This window comes from Panthera tigris, chromosome B1, assembly GCF_018350195.1.
Source record: "Panthera tigris isolate Pti1 chromosome B1, P.tigris_Pti1_mat1.1, whole genome shotgun sequence".
NCBI classification, from domain to species: domain Eukaryota; kingdom Metazoa; phylum Chordata; class Mammalia; order Carnivora; family Felidae; genus Panthera; species Panthera tigris.
In genome coordinates this window covers 80,087,809-80,102,014 of record NC_056663.1, presented here as the reverse complement: position 1 = coordinate 80,102,014, position 14,206 = coordinate 80,087,809, and the positions used below count along the sequence as shown (strand labels likewise).

Here is a 14,206-nt window from a genome sequence, read left to right as displayed (position 1 = left end):
ATTTTGAATTCTATTTAATTTGACAAATATTTACTTGGTACCTAGCAGATGTTAGACATTGCCCCTTCTTTTGTAGGAAACACCAAAAATCAGAATCTGTTTCCAAGACACTCCTACTTTCACTGGGCTGATAAGGCAATTACAGAAACAGCTGTGGTAGGATGCAGAATATGACAAATGAAAAGTGCTTGGAGAGAAATGAATGGCATTCAATGTGGGAACAGAGAGAAGAGACAAGAGTCCAGTAAGAGGGGGATCAGGGAAGATTTCAACATTTGAGAAGAACTTTGCAAGACCAGTGAGATTTCCTTGGATGGGGTTAGAGTTGGAAGTAAGGTGATAACAATGTATGTTGTGTGTATCTGGGGGGAAGAGGGGGAAGTAGGGGAAAGGAGGTGGTCAAAAAACGTTGAGAAGCTTGTACTTAATTTGTAGGCCGTAGGGATCCAATGAAGGTTTTGAAACAGAGCAAAGGTAGAATAATAAGGAGCTGTGGTTTAAGAAACATTTTTGAAGCAATGAGAAAGCATATTTTAGTGTATTTTGAACTAAAATATGTCTATGTAAACAAGCAAGTATGTTGATAATGTCTACAGGTCTTATTTCCAAATAGAACTATCACTAAAAATGTTAAACATGCCAGTAATAGAAGAATTAACTTCTCATTTATATTTGAATCTGAAAGATTATTCTTCTTCACTTTTATAACGACATAGCTCATCCATGCATAGATTTCTAATCTCAGTCAAATGAATCAGGAAGGGGGTATACTTTTATAGTGTTTCAGAGAATTTAATCTTCTCCATCATATGAATAGCTGAGTTTTTACTCTCTGAATAATATTTTGAAATGTGTTTTTTGTGTGTGTGTGCTTCCTAAGCCCTTTGGAACATCCTTACCAAAAATGAGGATAAAATTTAAAAAGAATAGAAAAATAAATAGCTTTATAGAGTAAATAAAAACAAAAGAGATCTTTGAAAAGCCCCAAAAGGACTGCAGCAAAAAGACACATGGCTCTGATCAGAGAACCTAGTTTTGAGGAGTATTTTTTTCCTGATTATTATTCTAATGGTTAGAGCTTATCCAAGTAAATCTGAAGAAGTGAGTAGCCCAACCTATTCTCTACCAAACCTTTTATCAGAAGAAGTAATCTAATAGATAGATGGATCATATTTCCTCTGCTTTATCTCCTGGGCGGACAACATGAGGAGTAAAGGGAAGATAACTCAAAACTACAGAACAAGCTCTCAAATATATGACAACACAACATACTGAAGTGAGCAAAATATTATTGAAAAGTGGTTAGTTAATAGTTAACTGTAAATATTTGTTGGACACTTGAGGACATTGAAATTCAACAAGCCATCTGTTTTTTAAGACTTCATCGTGTACATATATTTGGAATGAGACCTTTACTTATTTCATAACAAGAAGACAGACAGTGGTAAGTGGTATTCTACTAATATACAAGAAGCAATAAAATTCCTTTGTGCTCAATTTACTATTATTTACTATTTATTCTATGGAGAAAATAAATACCAAAGAGCTTATTGTTTCATCTAAATGACCTAAGGGAAAGAAAAGAGTTCCAAGCAGGAGAGGCTTCTTTACATAACAGAATTTTGTCTACGATTCTATTTGAGTTATCCCCAAACATCCCCAAAATATTTTGCTTGAAAAAGTTTGATTTACTAACAATTATGCAGCCTAAAGGTCTGTCATAGGCAGTACTGTTAAAAATTTTTAAAAATTCTATTCTGAAGTTCTTAACTAAGGACTTGAGCTAAGTCAGGCTGACACATAAAAGTGACCTTCACATCCCCTTTAGTTATTTGTTTTTAATTGACTATTTTGACAAATTGTTACAAGAAAAAGTCTATAAGAAAAGACGTGGAGTTGAAAGAAATTAATACTAAATTTTTCTAAATTAATATTCTAACTTGAATTGATCAAATACAGGAAAATTTACTACCATTGGTAAAGTAAGAGAATAGCACCAATTGCATTAATACTGCTTAGTATCTGTGAACTAGCATCCGTGACTTTTCTTATCAATAAGGTACAACACTGACCACGTTTTAAAAAACACAAACTTATATCACATTCCTTACAACTGATCAGTGCATATTGTTGAGTACTTGAGACAACTGAAAAAAAACAAACAAAAACCAAACGGCATGAAAATGGTGATTTGTCGCGTTTAATCATTACCACTATTTCCTGTTTTCCTTATCATCAAAGGTACATACAGTACAGCATGAAGGCACATCCGATATTCATGTGGTAAAGAATAATTAAAGTTACCAATAAAATAAAAATCACCAATGCAGCCATCAAGAATGACACAAAAACTAAAGTGTTTTTAAAAAGCAAAGTCTTACCGATAATCGGATGTGGTGCAATACTGCTTCTATTCTCCTTCCACGACAGCAGGTAGTCAAGGCTGGTGAGATCTTCAGACTCGATATAATTGTTTATGGTCAGCATTATCTGATGAGCTTTTGCTATCCCATAGTGAACTTTTGTCTCATCCACGTGACGCATGTTCCTTAGCTCTGCTGTTGTGTCAAAAGCTTGTTGAAAGTATTCAGAAGCTTTGTTGTAGTATCCCTAAAAATGTAAGAGAAATCATTTTTTCTTAATTTTTATTCCATCATTCCACATGTCTACTCACCTTGGCATGTACCACACTGGTGTATCCACATGTGGTATTCATCTTTTAGAAGAAAGAGAGGGCAAGTGGGGTCTCTATTAGAATAAGTTTCACTTATTTGTTTGTTTTTGTTTGGAATAAGGTTCTTTTAAAAAGTTGTGATTACTAACCATACAATATCTTGAAGCTAAGACAGTAAAAAGTTTTATCTACCAAGTTGAACTATATGCAACTTAAGTGTTTTTGGATTAAAAATGGTCAAATATTAGCATTTTCATATGGTTCAACCTAATACATTGTAGCAAAAAGAAGTCTGGGAAAGAGGGATCTGATTCACATTGATTTGGATGTAAGTTTCTTACTTGTAGCATTGGATTTACTTAATGAGGTATTTTAAACCAGATTTTGTCTTCAGTCATAGCAAGAGATCATTTTCAGCCAATCTATTTAATCAGTGGCCAGTGAAAATAGGTGTATTTATCTGCTGATTTGGTTGTTGCTCTGGTTTTACCCATGTATTTATGTCATTCTTGACTGTGGACATAGGATGTATTCAAGATTTCTAAAAATTATGAACTTGATGGCACTAGCACAACTCAAGATCATTTAAATGTTTATCTCTTAAGTCATTTGCAACATTTCATTGCAAAATTCAAGGTGGTGTTTTGTTTTTTGGTTTCTTGTGTGGGTTTTGGTTGTACTCTCCTATCCTCCTAAAAGCTATTGTCTACAAATAAACAGTATTTATCAAGCTCTTTCAAAGTGTCAGGGCCAGGGCTAAATTCTTCATGTGTATTATGTCACTAACTTTCATAAGCCATTCTGTGAGGAAATATTATTCTTATTCTACAAGTAATTAAATTGAGCGTCAGTAAAGAGACTATCTTCTGCCAACCTCCAATCTAGTAAAAATCTTTGCAAAAAAGTTTTCCTCAGTGGAGGATATCATTTTTAGGATTGAGCTATACTTTTAAGACTCTAGGGAACAAAATTTCCCTTCTTCACCCTCTCCTCTCCTCTCCTCTCCTCCCCCTTCAACGCTCTCCTCTCTTCTCCCTTTCCCTTTGGCCCTCCCCACTTTTCTCTTCTCCTTCCTCTCTCCTTTCTCATATACACATAAACATGTATGTACACACTTTTAAGAAGCCCTTACAAGAGAGAATATCTTATTACAGGTTTTCAAATGATTTTATCACAACATTTTATGAAGGAACTGGTAATACAAACACCATAGAAAAAGCCTTATACGATACACTGGTAGCGGCATACTCAACTCCACGCATCTCTGCATGATCATGGCGTTCAGACAGCAAACTGAATACAGAAGTTGCTAGCAAGGTGAGGAGGGGGAGAAATAGGGCTTGTGTGACAGTTATGTTACCCACATAAGCAATACATATAATGTTGTGTTATAGACCCACAAGGACAAGTTAGTGAATTCTACTCAAATGGCTCATTCCAATTAAATTTGTTGCTTTAAACACAGCCCCTCTGTATTTTATCAATAGTGATTTTTGTTTGTTGAAGTGAACAATTCTTTCTTTTATTTCAAAGTGTGTAACATAGAATTTATAGGAGAATAAGATTACTTAATTAGAAAAAATAAAATTGTATCAAAGCTATTTGTATGACAAGCAAATTATGATTGAGAAACAATACAAATATTGAAGATGAAAATAAAACTAGTTAAAATTTTGGAATGTTTTGCTAGACGTCAAAGATATAGGACAAAATAGGTGAACATATGTGACTAGACCAAATATTTCTATTTTTAAAAACAGAGAAGTATAAATACCTAAGTTCTAGTTATATTTCTGAGCATTAGGCTATTTATCATTTTAGATGAAAGTCTTAGGAAAATTAGGGCCATAAGTAAATGGACTTATATTTAAATTTCCAGAGTTACCTTATATATTTTTATATTAGAATGAACTTACTCATTCATCTGGCAACTATTACTTATCAAGCTCCGTGACAAGCAGTGGGGATTCAGCAGTTAACAGAATTTACTATGGCTAAAACTTACATTAGATCTTTTTTAACAAGTATTTCCCCCCTATAATAGGACCATTATAATTATTCATAATTATTTAATTATAATTATAATTACATATAGTTATTCTTCCCTCAAATTGAGCCTAGTATTCAATCTTTTGATACACACACAACTGCCATAAAACTGGTATTGACCTAAATTTCTCTAGTTTAAAATACTATTAAGGAAATACATTAATTCTTTTCAGATGCAAGCATTTTTATACATACCATTTTGGAATGCGATTTCACTAATGTGTACTGCATTTCTAGATTTTCAATTCTGAAAGAGTTGAATATCTAAATTTAATCTCTTCTTTAAAGGTTCTGTCCAACGTTCTATAGTTCAATTCTGTTATCAGTTAATCCCTATCCTATTATAAAATTCAGAAGATTCCGGTAATTAATCTTGACAATCTTAAATATTAATTGAAAATACATAAGTTAATTTATGCACTTCATGAATGCATCTTATTGGAAAAGAGAACTTTGCTTAATGTTATAAATATCATTGATAAGCATTTGGTGGACAATTTCAGGACAGGACCTTGATGACATCGTAGGCCTTAAAACAAATCTTGCATTATTGCAACATAATATAGAATTTTCATGCATTATTCTAATTCTTACCTGATCCTTCTTAGTGTGTCTAAAATGCCGCTCTATCCAATGAGCAAGCTCAAAAATAAAGGAGCATTTTCCCAGTACTAAGGAAAAATCAGTTTTTGCACATTTTCTCTGCTATTTGAGTTTGGAACTACCATTGCTTTAACTACATGATTATTATCTGATCTTATTAGGGAATGAGCAATCTCATAAAGAGTCTATGAGTTATTTTCCCTAAAGTATTCTCATTTGACTACTTTATATTAGTTATACGTTCCCATCAAAACATCACAACAGGAGGGTGGGATTGGTGGCCCATCTTCCATGATTATATAGTAAAAGGTAAATTAATTAGGATAAATGATCTTTTAAAGATGTGATGTTTTAAAGATTATATAATTACAACTATAATTATAATAACACTATCATCACTAGAGAAAACAGTTAATTCTAATATTTTTCCAAATACAGTTTTGTATTATAATTGTGGTCTTATATTATTTCTTGGAAATGATTATAAAGAATACAATTAGAATACATTGCATGAATAATATGAAGCCAAAAGAGAGATGATGAAGGCAGTATGAGAAGGCCTTAAAAGCAGACTGACAAGTACCAGCAATGTTAGATTTGCTTCTGAAGATTCACTACAACTTTTCAGACTTATTGTACACAAATGAAATAGAGGTTTGCAATTCCTAAAGTGAGACAATCCTATTCTTCCTTAAGAGGTATAATTAGTTACAAATTTATTGATTGATTCAATGAATTCACATCTTTTTGCTCACCAACTCTGTGCCAGGTTCTGTTTTAGGATCTGGAACAAAATAATAAACACGGCAGATATGGTTCTTATTCTCATTAAGCTTCTATTCTAGCCAAATTAAAGAACAATAAGAAACTATCATAAATAAGAAAACTATGAGATAAAGTCTATGTGGAATATTACAGTAATGTTAAAGAGTGACCTGGTGGGTGCTGTTTTTCATATAATTTTCATTTTGGCATGCAGCTTTCAGGACTTCAATGAAAAGAAATGGGAGATTTCGGATATTTTGGTTAAGTGGTAGAAAAAAATGTTTTCAACCAAACAGGTACTTTTATTGATTGAACTTTTTGACTTCTTTCTCAATTGCCTTGGAAAGCTCCATAGAATTTAGTGGATTAGATTTCATCATTTTATTTTATTAAAAAATTTTTTATGTTTATTTATTTTTGAGAGAGACAGAGAGACAGAGCATGAGCAGGGGAGAGGGTGGGTGTAGAGAGAAAGGGAGACACAGAATCTGAAGGAGGTTCTGGGCTCCAAGCTGTCAACACATAGCCCAGACACAGGGCTCAGACTCACAAACTGTGAGATCATGACTTGAGCCAAAGTTGTTTGCCTAACCAACTGAGTCACCCAGGCACCCCAAGATTTTTATCATTTTTAGATTAAGAAAATGTGTTTGAGGACTCAAATTAGAAAAACGGTAGCTGTGATTAAACAGTGTTCCATATGAATAACAATAACACCATCTTAAATTACAAAATACAAGTACCTTTTCAAAGTACTTTCATACAGTTTTGGGTATATAACAATGATTAAATATTTGTATATATTACTAAACGATCACCACAATAAGTTGAGTTAATATCACCTCACATGGTTACACATTTTTTTTTGTAATGGGAACATTTAAGATCTACTCTTAGCAAATTTCAAATATATAATATAATGTTATTAACTGTAGGTACCATGCTGTACATTACATCCCCAAGATTTACTTATTTTATAACTGGAAGTTTGTACCTTCAAACGACCTTCACCCATGTGGCTATTTTTATTGGGTTGCCAAGGGAAGGCCTCTCTGAAGATATGACATTTGACTGAGATATGATGACAAGACATCAGCAATATGAAGTTCAGATTAGAGAGCATTCCATAGGGCATTCCAGCTAAAGCAGATGTCGTAAGGCAGGAACAAGCTCTGTATGTTTAAAGGACTTCACTAAGCCCATGTGGCTGTGGTGGAGTAGATGAGGAGAGTGGGAAGAAATAAAGTCAGAGGTGGGGTAGGGGAGCGTACATGTCACATAGAATATTTCAGATTGGGGTGAAGATTTATATTTATGTTCTAAGAAGAATGGGAAGTAATGGAGGCATTTTAACCACAGAAATAACATAATTTAATTTACATTTAAAAGGACTACTTGGGCCTCTGTGTGGAGACTTGATGATATGAGGGAGAAGCCCAATTAAGGGCTTGAACTTAATTGTCATGCAGGAGACAGAATAGAGTGTCATAAACTGACAGGATGACAGGAGAAGACACAGAGAACAAGGTGGATCTGAGATACGTTTTGGTGGCATAAAGGTCAGGGTTTGCTTCTGGATTAGATATAGATCAGAAAGGAGACAAGAATAAAAAAAATATCCAAATTTTTGGCTTGAGCAAGGGGGCTGATAGATAATGAAGCCATTTATTTAGACGTGGAAGACTGGGAGGAAGGAATCATGTTAAATTTGACATGTCTGTTAGACATCCAGGTGGAGATGCTAAGTAGCCAGTTAGAGTTACAAGTGTCCCAAAGAGAGATCAGGGATGGAGATACAAACTTGGGAGTCATCAGCATATGGATGCTATTTAAAGCCATGGACTTGGATGAGGTCAGATAAGGGGAGCTCACAGACTGAGAAGTCTGACTAGAAAATACCTGAATCATATTCTATCATAGTTGAATACTACGTTAATAGAGGAATAGAATTTAGAGGGGAAAATGATGAGTTCAGTTTTTAACAGTTTATATTTGAAGTGATCTAAGTGAAGATGTCAAGTAGACAGTAGGATATGAGTCTGAAGTTGCAGGGAGAGATCTGAGCTTGAGATATTAAGAAGCTAAGTGCTTTTGTGTACCCAGTATGTTCCAGGAACTCACCTAGGTACCATGTACATATTTTTACATTTCTAATCCTTAAATAGCTAGTCTTCAAGGCATCTTGTTCTTGACAATTAAAATACGAAAGAACTGAGGATCAAAGAATTCATGTGCCCAAGGTCACAGTTAATAAGTAGCTGAATTCAGATTCAGGGTCAGGTGGGCAAAAATCAGTGAGGTTCCTCTTCATCCTGCTAGTTTCCTTCATGGAAAAGTGTAGTAGATAGCATGGGATGCACAATAGCTTATGAAATTGCTCAGGTATATCATTGAAATAAAGGCATTTAATATAATTAGGAAATATCCATAAGCTGAAAACAGAGACATGAAATAATTCTTTGTCATTTCCCCCAGGAAATGTTATTTTCCTAGTCATTTCTTGTCATTTCTCTAGTTCCCTTTGTAGAACTAGAAGGAAATTCAGGATGTCATCAAGGCTATCCTCTTGTTTCAAAAAGATGAGAAGGAAAAATAACTATATTTAGTTCTAATAAACCCACTTTCTTATATGTTTTCAAATCATACTCTTGGTAATGATTTAACAATTCAGATTCAGCCTGAGAACTTATCAGTAGATTTTCTGACTTGAGGAAGTATCTGTGAAGAATCACAGTAATGCAAAATAATTGAGTACAACATTAACAATTTTAGTAACAAAGCAAGTTTTGTTCAGAAGTCTGTCATGCCATTAAACTGTTATAGTATTGTGTACTTAATATCATACTATTTTTCAGTGACCATTTATTACATTAAAATGTAAGTAATCATTAAGGTGCATGAACCAACTTGTATATTTGAAGGCATGCATACTTGAAGATAGCATGAATACCTGGAATCCTCCAAATTTTATATTAGAATTGGGATAAACTGGGGATAAACTGGTAAGAAAATTAACTTTTGGTAGTTGACACAGCCTTTGGACATTATTCATGTTTCTTGCCTTTAAGATATTAGACTCTTCTTTAAGAATTAAAAACCAGAGAATATGATGAGATACAAACTCTTGGCCAAAAAGCTTAAAAATGCAAATATAAAAATTACCTCTTAGAAAGGTTTATTGTTTCGTTTTCCTTATGCTTTCTGCAATTAGGAAAATATAGGCAGATGCTTAGTATTTGTGCCATACCAAAACACTGAGTTCTGAGTATTGTTTGGTAGAAGAGTAAAGCAATTTGCATTTTTTGCATTTCTTTTTTAAAGAACAACCCTGTTAAAAAGTAAGACTATGTATAATTAGGAATACCAATTCTGCTACTACAGCATGAGCTCCCACTAGGCTGTCAGCCTCGTAAGGGCATAAGCCTTGTCTGTTTTTCACCACGGTATCCTGAAAGGTAAACAAAAGCACGTACAAGATCCAGGAGAGAGGAGTCACCAGAGTAGCGTAGTGCCACAGAGATGGGGCAGCAGAATGGGGACAGAGTGGAGAGAAAGACCTGGGGGAACACCTGGGGAGGCACAAAGAAACAGGGGAAACGAAGTGGGGGGGAGATCAGAGAGAGAGGACCACTGAGTTGAGAGCAAGACCAGAACAACAGGGGCAGGAGAGAAGGGCAAGGTGTGTAGGGGAGGAGGAAAGAAGGTAGAGGGTGAGAGTCAAGAGTAAAAGGCGGGTTTAAAGATAGTGAGTAATAGGAGAGAGAGGAAGCAAATGAACCAGGGCTAGCAAGAGAGAGGGGTGTACAAAGAAATCAGGTTCCCTGTTTGAAAGCGTGTTTCCCATAGCAGGGACTAAAGACAGTAGTTTCATTCATTCAAATTAATTTCAAACTCTATTTCCTTAAAAAAAAAGCCTAAATAATTCTGAAATCATCAAAGTAAATTATATGGCAAATAAAAGACTGTAGCGGTGAAGAGTATAGGTTTGAATACCACTGCCACCTAGAAACACGGAGACCTGGGGTAGGTTATTTAAACCCTCTGAGCCTTGGGAAAAGGGGAATTGTATGATACCACATGAAGGTGTAGAGAGTAATAATGGCTTATATAGCTGGCATTGGCTTCCCCTGCCAGATGCTATTCTAATTGCTTTACATTTATTAACTCAGTACTCACTGCAACCTTACGAGGTGAGAAAATTGAGGCACCTAGAAGGTAAGTAACTTGTCCTAGGTCACAGATCTTATAAGTGAAAGAACTAGGCTTTTAACCAGTTTGGTCTCAGAATTAGTGCTTTTAATCACGACATAAACAACCTCTCAAAAAAATTAAGAAAAGGTGTATAAACATTAAGAATGAATGAAACTACCCTCAAAAATGATAGATCCTATTCATTATCAAAACAGCAATTATAACTAGAGAAAAAAGCCTCTTTTATACTGTTTCTTAAAGAAAAATCTAGTTAATAAAATACAAAGTCATGAGAACATAAATCAAAAGATCAATGCATTATGACCAATGCATTATACTAGTAATGACCTCTTGAATAGGATACTTTTAATTTTAGACTTTCTCTTGTTTCTCTTTTCTTTCACATAACCAATCTGATGCTAGAATTCCATATTTCCTTCAGAATTACTCTTGGGATTGTGCTTTCTTCTCCTGAAGGACCTAGGAGGGGCATCACAGCTGGATTAATAAAATGAGAATTTGGAGCAAGGAGATGAATGTTAGTGTCAGTAGATAAAAGCCAACCGTTATAATGATATTCTTTGAATTGAAATGTTTTAATTGCTCTTCAAATCCAAAACCACTTAGAATCTTCACTGGCTGTGAAGATATGAATCACTTTTAGCAGCTTGTGGTGACTGTGCCCAAGATGGCTCTCAGGTCCTAGAAGAAGAGGAAGGAACTGTCTTGTGCATTAACTAGGCCCTGTAGTCCTGAGGTCATTCTGCATAACATATTATGGGAAGGGGAGAGTCAAATGGGAATAGAATTTTAAAACTCTGCAAATTTCTACCTGTACGAAAGAAATAGGGGCGCCTGGGTAGCTCAATTGGTTAAGTGTCTAACTTTGGCTCAGGTCACGATCTCTGGTTGGTGAGTTCGAGCCTCACATTGGTATGTCTATTGTCAGCACAGAGTCCGCTTCATATCCTCTGTCCTTCCTCTCTCTCTGCTCCACTCCCCGCTCATGCACGCGCATGCTCTCTCTCTCTCAACTAATAATAATAATAATAATAATAAAGAAACACATACTCACTTTTTCATTATAGATGTCCCCAAGCATTGTACTTGCTCTCACGACATCTAGGCTTTGAAAATTATTTCTTGCAATTTCCACAACTTTTTTCAAGTATTTAATTGCTTCTGGCATCTTTCCTTGGCTAGAATAAATAAAATAGGAAACTATTGGAGAATCATCTCATTTAACATCACACTAAAGAGAAAATATTTTGTGTCTCTGCTTTAGAAAGTGCAAGATGATTCAGGATAAAAAAGTGTGAAGTACAAAATTAAAAAACACATGGCCTGTCTTTGTTGGAGTATACAGTGAGTTAAAACTTAAACCTTTAAACTTTCAAGTGTTGCTGGTGGGATTGTAAAATGGTGCACCTGCTTTGAAAAACAGGTTGGCAGGTCCTCAAAAATTTTATTATACAGTTACCCTATGATCCAGCAATTTCACTCCTATGTGTATACCCAAAAGAAATAAAATATATGTCCACACAAAAACTTGTACACAAATGTTCATAGCAGCATTATTTATAGTAGCCAAAAAGTGGAAACAACCTAAAGGTCTATCAATTGAATGGATAAGCAAAATGTGGTATATCCATACAATGGAATATTTTTCTGCCGTAGGAAGGAATGAAGTAGTTTAGTGACACATGCCATAACATGGATCACCCTTGAAAACATTTTAATGAAAGAAGCCAGTCACAAAAAATACAGTGTATGATTCCATTTACATAAAATGCCCAGAACAGGAAAATCCAAAGAAACAGAAAGTAGGTTAGTGGTTACCAGAGGCTGGTGAGAAGGGGAATATAGATAGTGGCTGCTAAGGGATATGGGGTTGCTTTTTGGACTGGCAACCATGATCTGAATTAAATTGTGGTGATAGTTGTACAACTCTGTGAATATATTAAAACCTACTGAATTGTAGACTTTAAAGGGTGAATATGGTATATGAATTATATCTCAATAAAGCTGTCATTAAACAAAAAGATAAAACCTTTGAAAACATTGAGACTTTCCATACTACTTTGTAAATGAAGCCAGTCCTTTATGGGGAGGCAATACCTACTGGAGGCATTAGAACAAATATGATGAAAATGGAGTATTCAGAAATCCCTCAACCAGGACTCTAAAGAATGAAAGATAGAGACAGACCCAGTTGGAAGGGCCTGGCTTCTGAAAGGCATGGTACAATCATGGGCAAACTGCAAGCATTTTTATAAGTAAGAAATGAGATTTCATTGTGATATACCACTGGGATTTTGGAGACTGTTACAGCAACTCAAATTACCAAAACTAACTAAAACAAGTTTGGATTTTTTTTTCTTTCATAAAGAATTGAAAAGATTTTAAAGATCATTTAAAATCATCATATTAAGGATTTCAATGAATTATATTAAGAAACCCTTATTATATGAATTCTGCTCTAATTTTACAAATCTAAGTCCCAAATGATCATCAGTTTTTCATGATCTGAATACCATTCAAGGATATATAACAATCTTAGTTTTATATGAGTAAGAGCTAAACATAAAGGAGAGAGAAGAGTGGAAAGACTCTAAAAATCTCTCTAAAGGAGATAATTATTTGAAATTTGAAAGCCAATCTAAGGAGACAAGCTCTTTTAGGAGCCAGTGGTAGTGATGTCCTATGTGAAGAATGCTTGGGGGCCCATTGAGAGAGGTACCTTCTCATAAGGGTGAATGAGATCTAAGAACTAAGATAAAAAATATTTGAGCAACCAAAGAGATAGTAATTTTTGAAAACATCTATATCCAAGATATAATATGCTGTGACTGATTTTGTAGAGGTGATTGAAGCCGAAGTCCAGCTCAAGGGACATTGAACTGCCAATTCAGGGACATGCCATTAAGAATTAAAATGCTATGGACAAAAGCAGGAAGTGATTTCAAATAATGGCTCCAAATTAAGTATGCTGAAGAAATTCAGTATCTGCTGAATCTCTGGATTTTTTTTTTTTGCCAATTCCTAACACAGAATAATGAATCTAAGATTATATGAAATTCTATTGTTAAATCATATCAGAACTATTGAAATTTTTTATTAATGTGACAACATCCAGAATTTAGAGACTTTATTTTATTTTAAAGTTTATTTATTTTTGAGAGAAAGAGAGTGCATGCATGAGCAGGGGAAAGGCACAGAGAAAGGGAGATAGGAGACAGAGAATCCCAAGCAGGCTCAGTGCTGTCAGTGCAGTGCCCCATGCGGGGCTCAAACTCATGAACTGCGAGATCATGACCTGAGCCAAAATCAAGAGTCAGGTGCTTAACTGACTGAGCCACCCAGGTACCCCCAGAATTTAGAGATTTTAAAATAACAGAAAACCTATAATTGTGTTCCTCAATTAAGTATAATAAAAGAAAAACTCTTACTTCTGAATGTTTCTGAATCCCTAGAATCTCCTTTTGCAGCTCCCAGTGAACATCTATGCCATGACTCAATAATTCATAAGACGAAATTCTGAAATGTAGAGGTTGTTTTGAAATCGAGCTGCTCCCTGCATGGGCATTTCTCAGTTTAGACTTCAAGAATTTACTCATAGCAGCTCTGGATAGTATGATAATGAATGTGGCATATACAGAAATTTTGCCACAAACTTTTAAATTATTGCCGTTAAAGAAAAATTTAGCAATATTTCATTGATTCTAAAACACACATTTTCCCATGCTCTAACATTTCTGAAATCAAGATGTCTTACAACAGGTAGGCATCTAATAATCACTGTCAGATCAGTAGCAGTCAGGCCATAGTTGGTGCTGTAGAATGGACTAGGTTTATATTCCTGGACATGACCCAACAATTGCAATGCCTTGATCCTTCTATGAACAACTATTTTAGATAATTTCA

The 14,206-nt window shown here is 34.7% G+C and overlaps 1 protein-coding gene across 3 annotated transcripts in view; it reads right to left on the bottom strand.

Annotated features, from left to right (window-relative positions):
- TTC29 (tetratricopeptide repeat domain 29) overlaps window positions 1-14,206 on the bottom strand; it is a 240,511-nt gene that overhangs the window by 80,884 nt on the left and 145,421 nt on the right. For all 3 annotated transcript variants that reach the window (XM_015541923.2, XM_007091756.3, XM_015541922.2), the window contains exons 10-11: window positions 11,358-11,481; window positions 2,382-2,610 (exon numbers count right to left, since the gene is read on the bottom strand). In XM_015541923.2, the coding sequence (XP_015397409.1) occupies window positions 2,382-2,610; window positions 11,358-11,481 (353 nt within the window). The remainder of the gene's footprint in view (window positions 1-2,381; window positions 2,611-11,357; window positions 11,482-14,206) is intronic.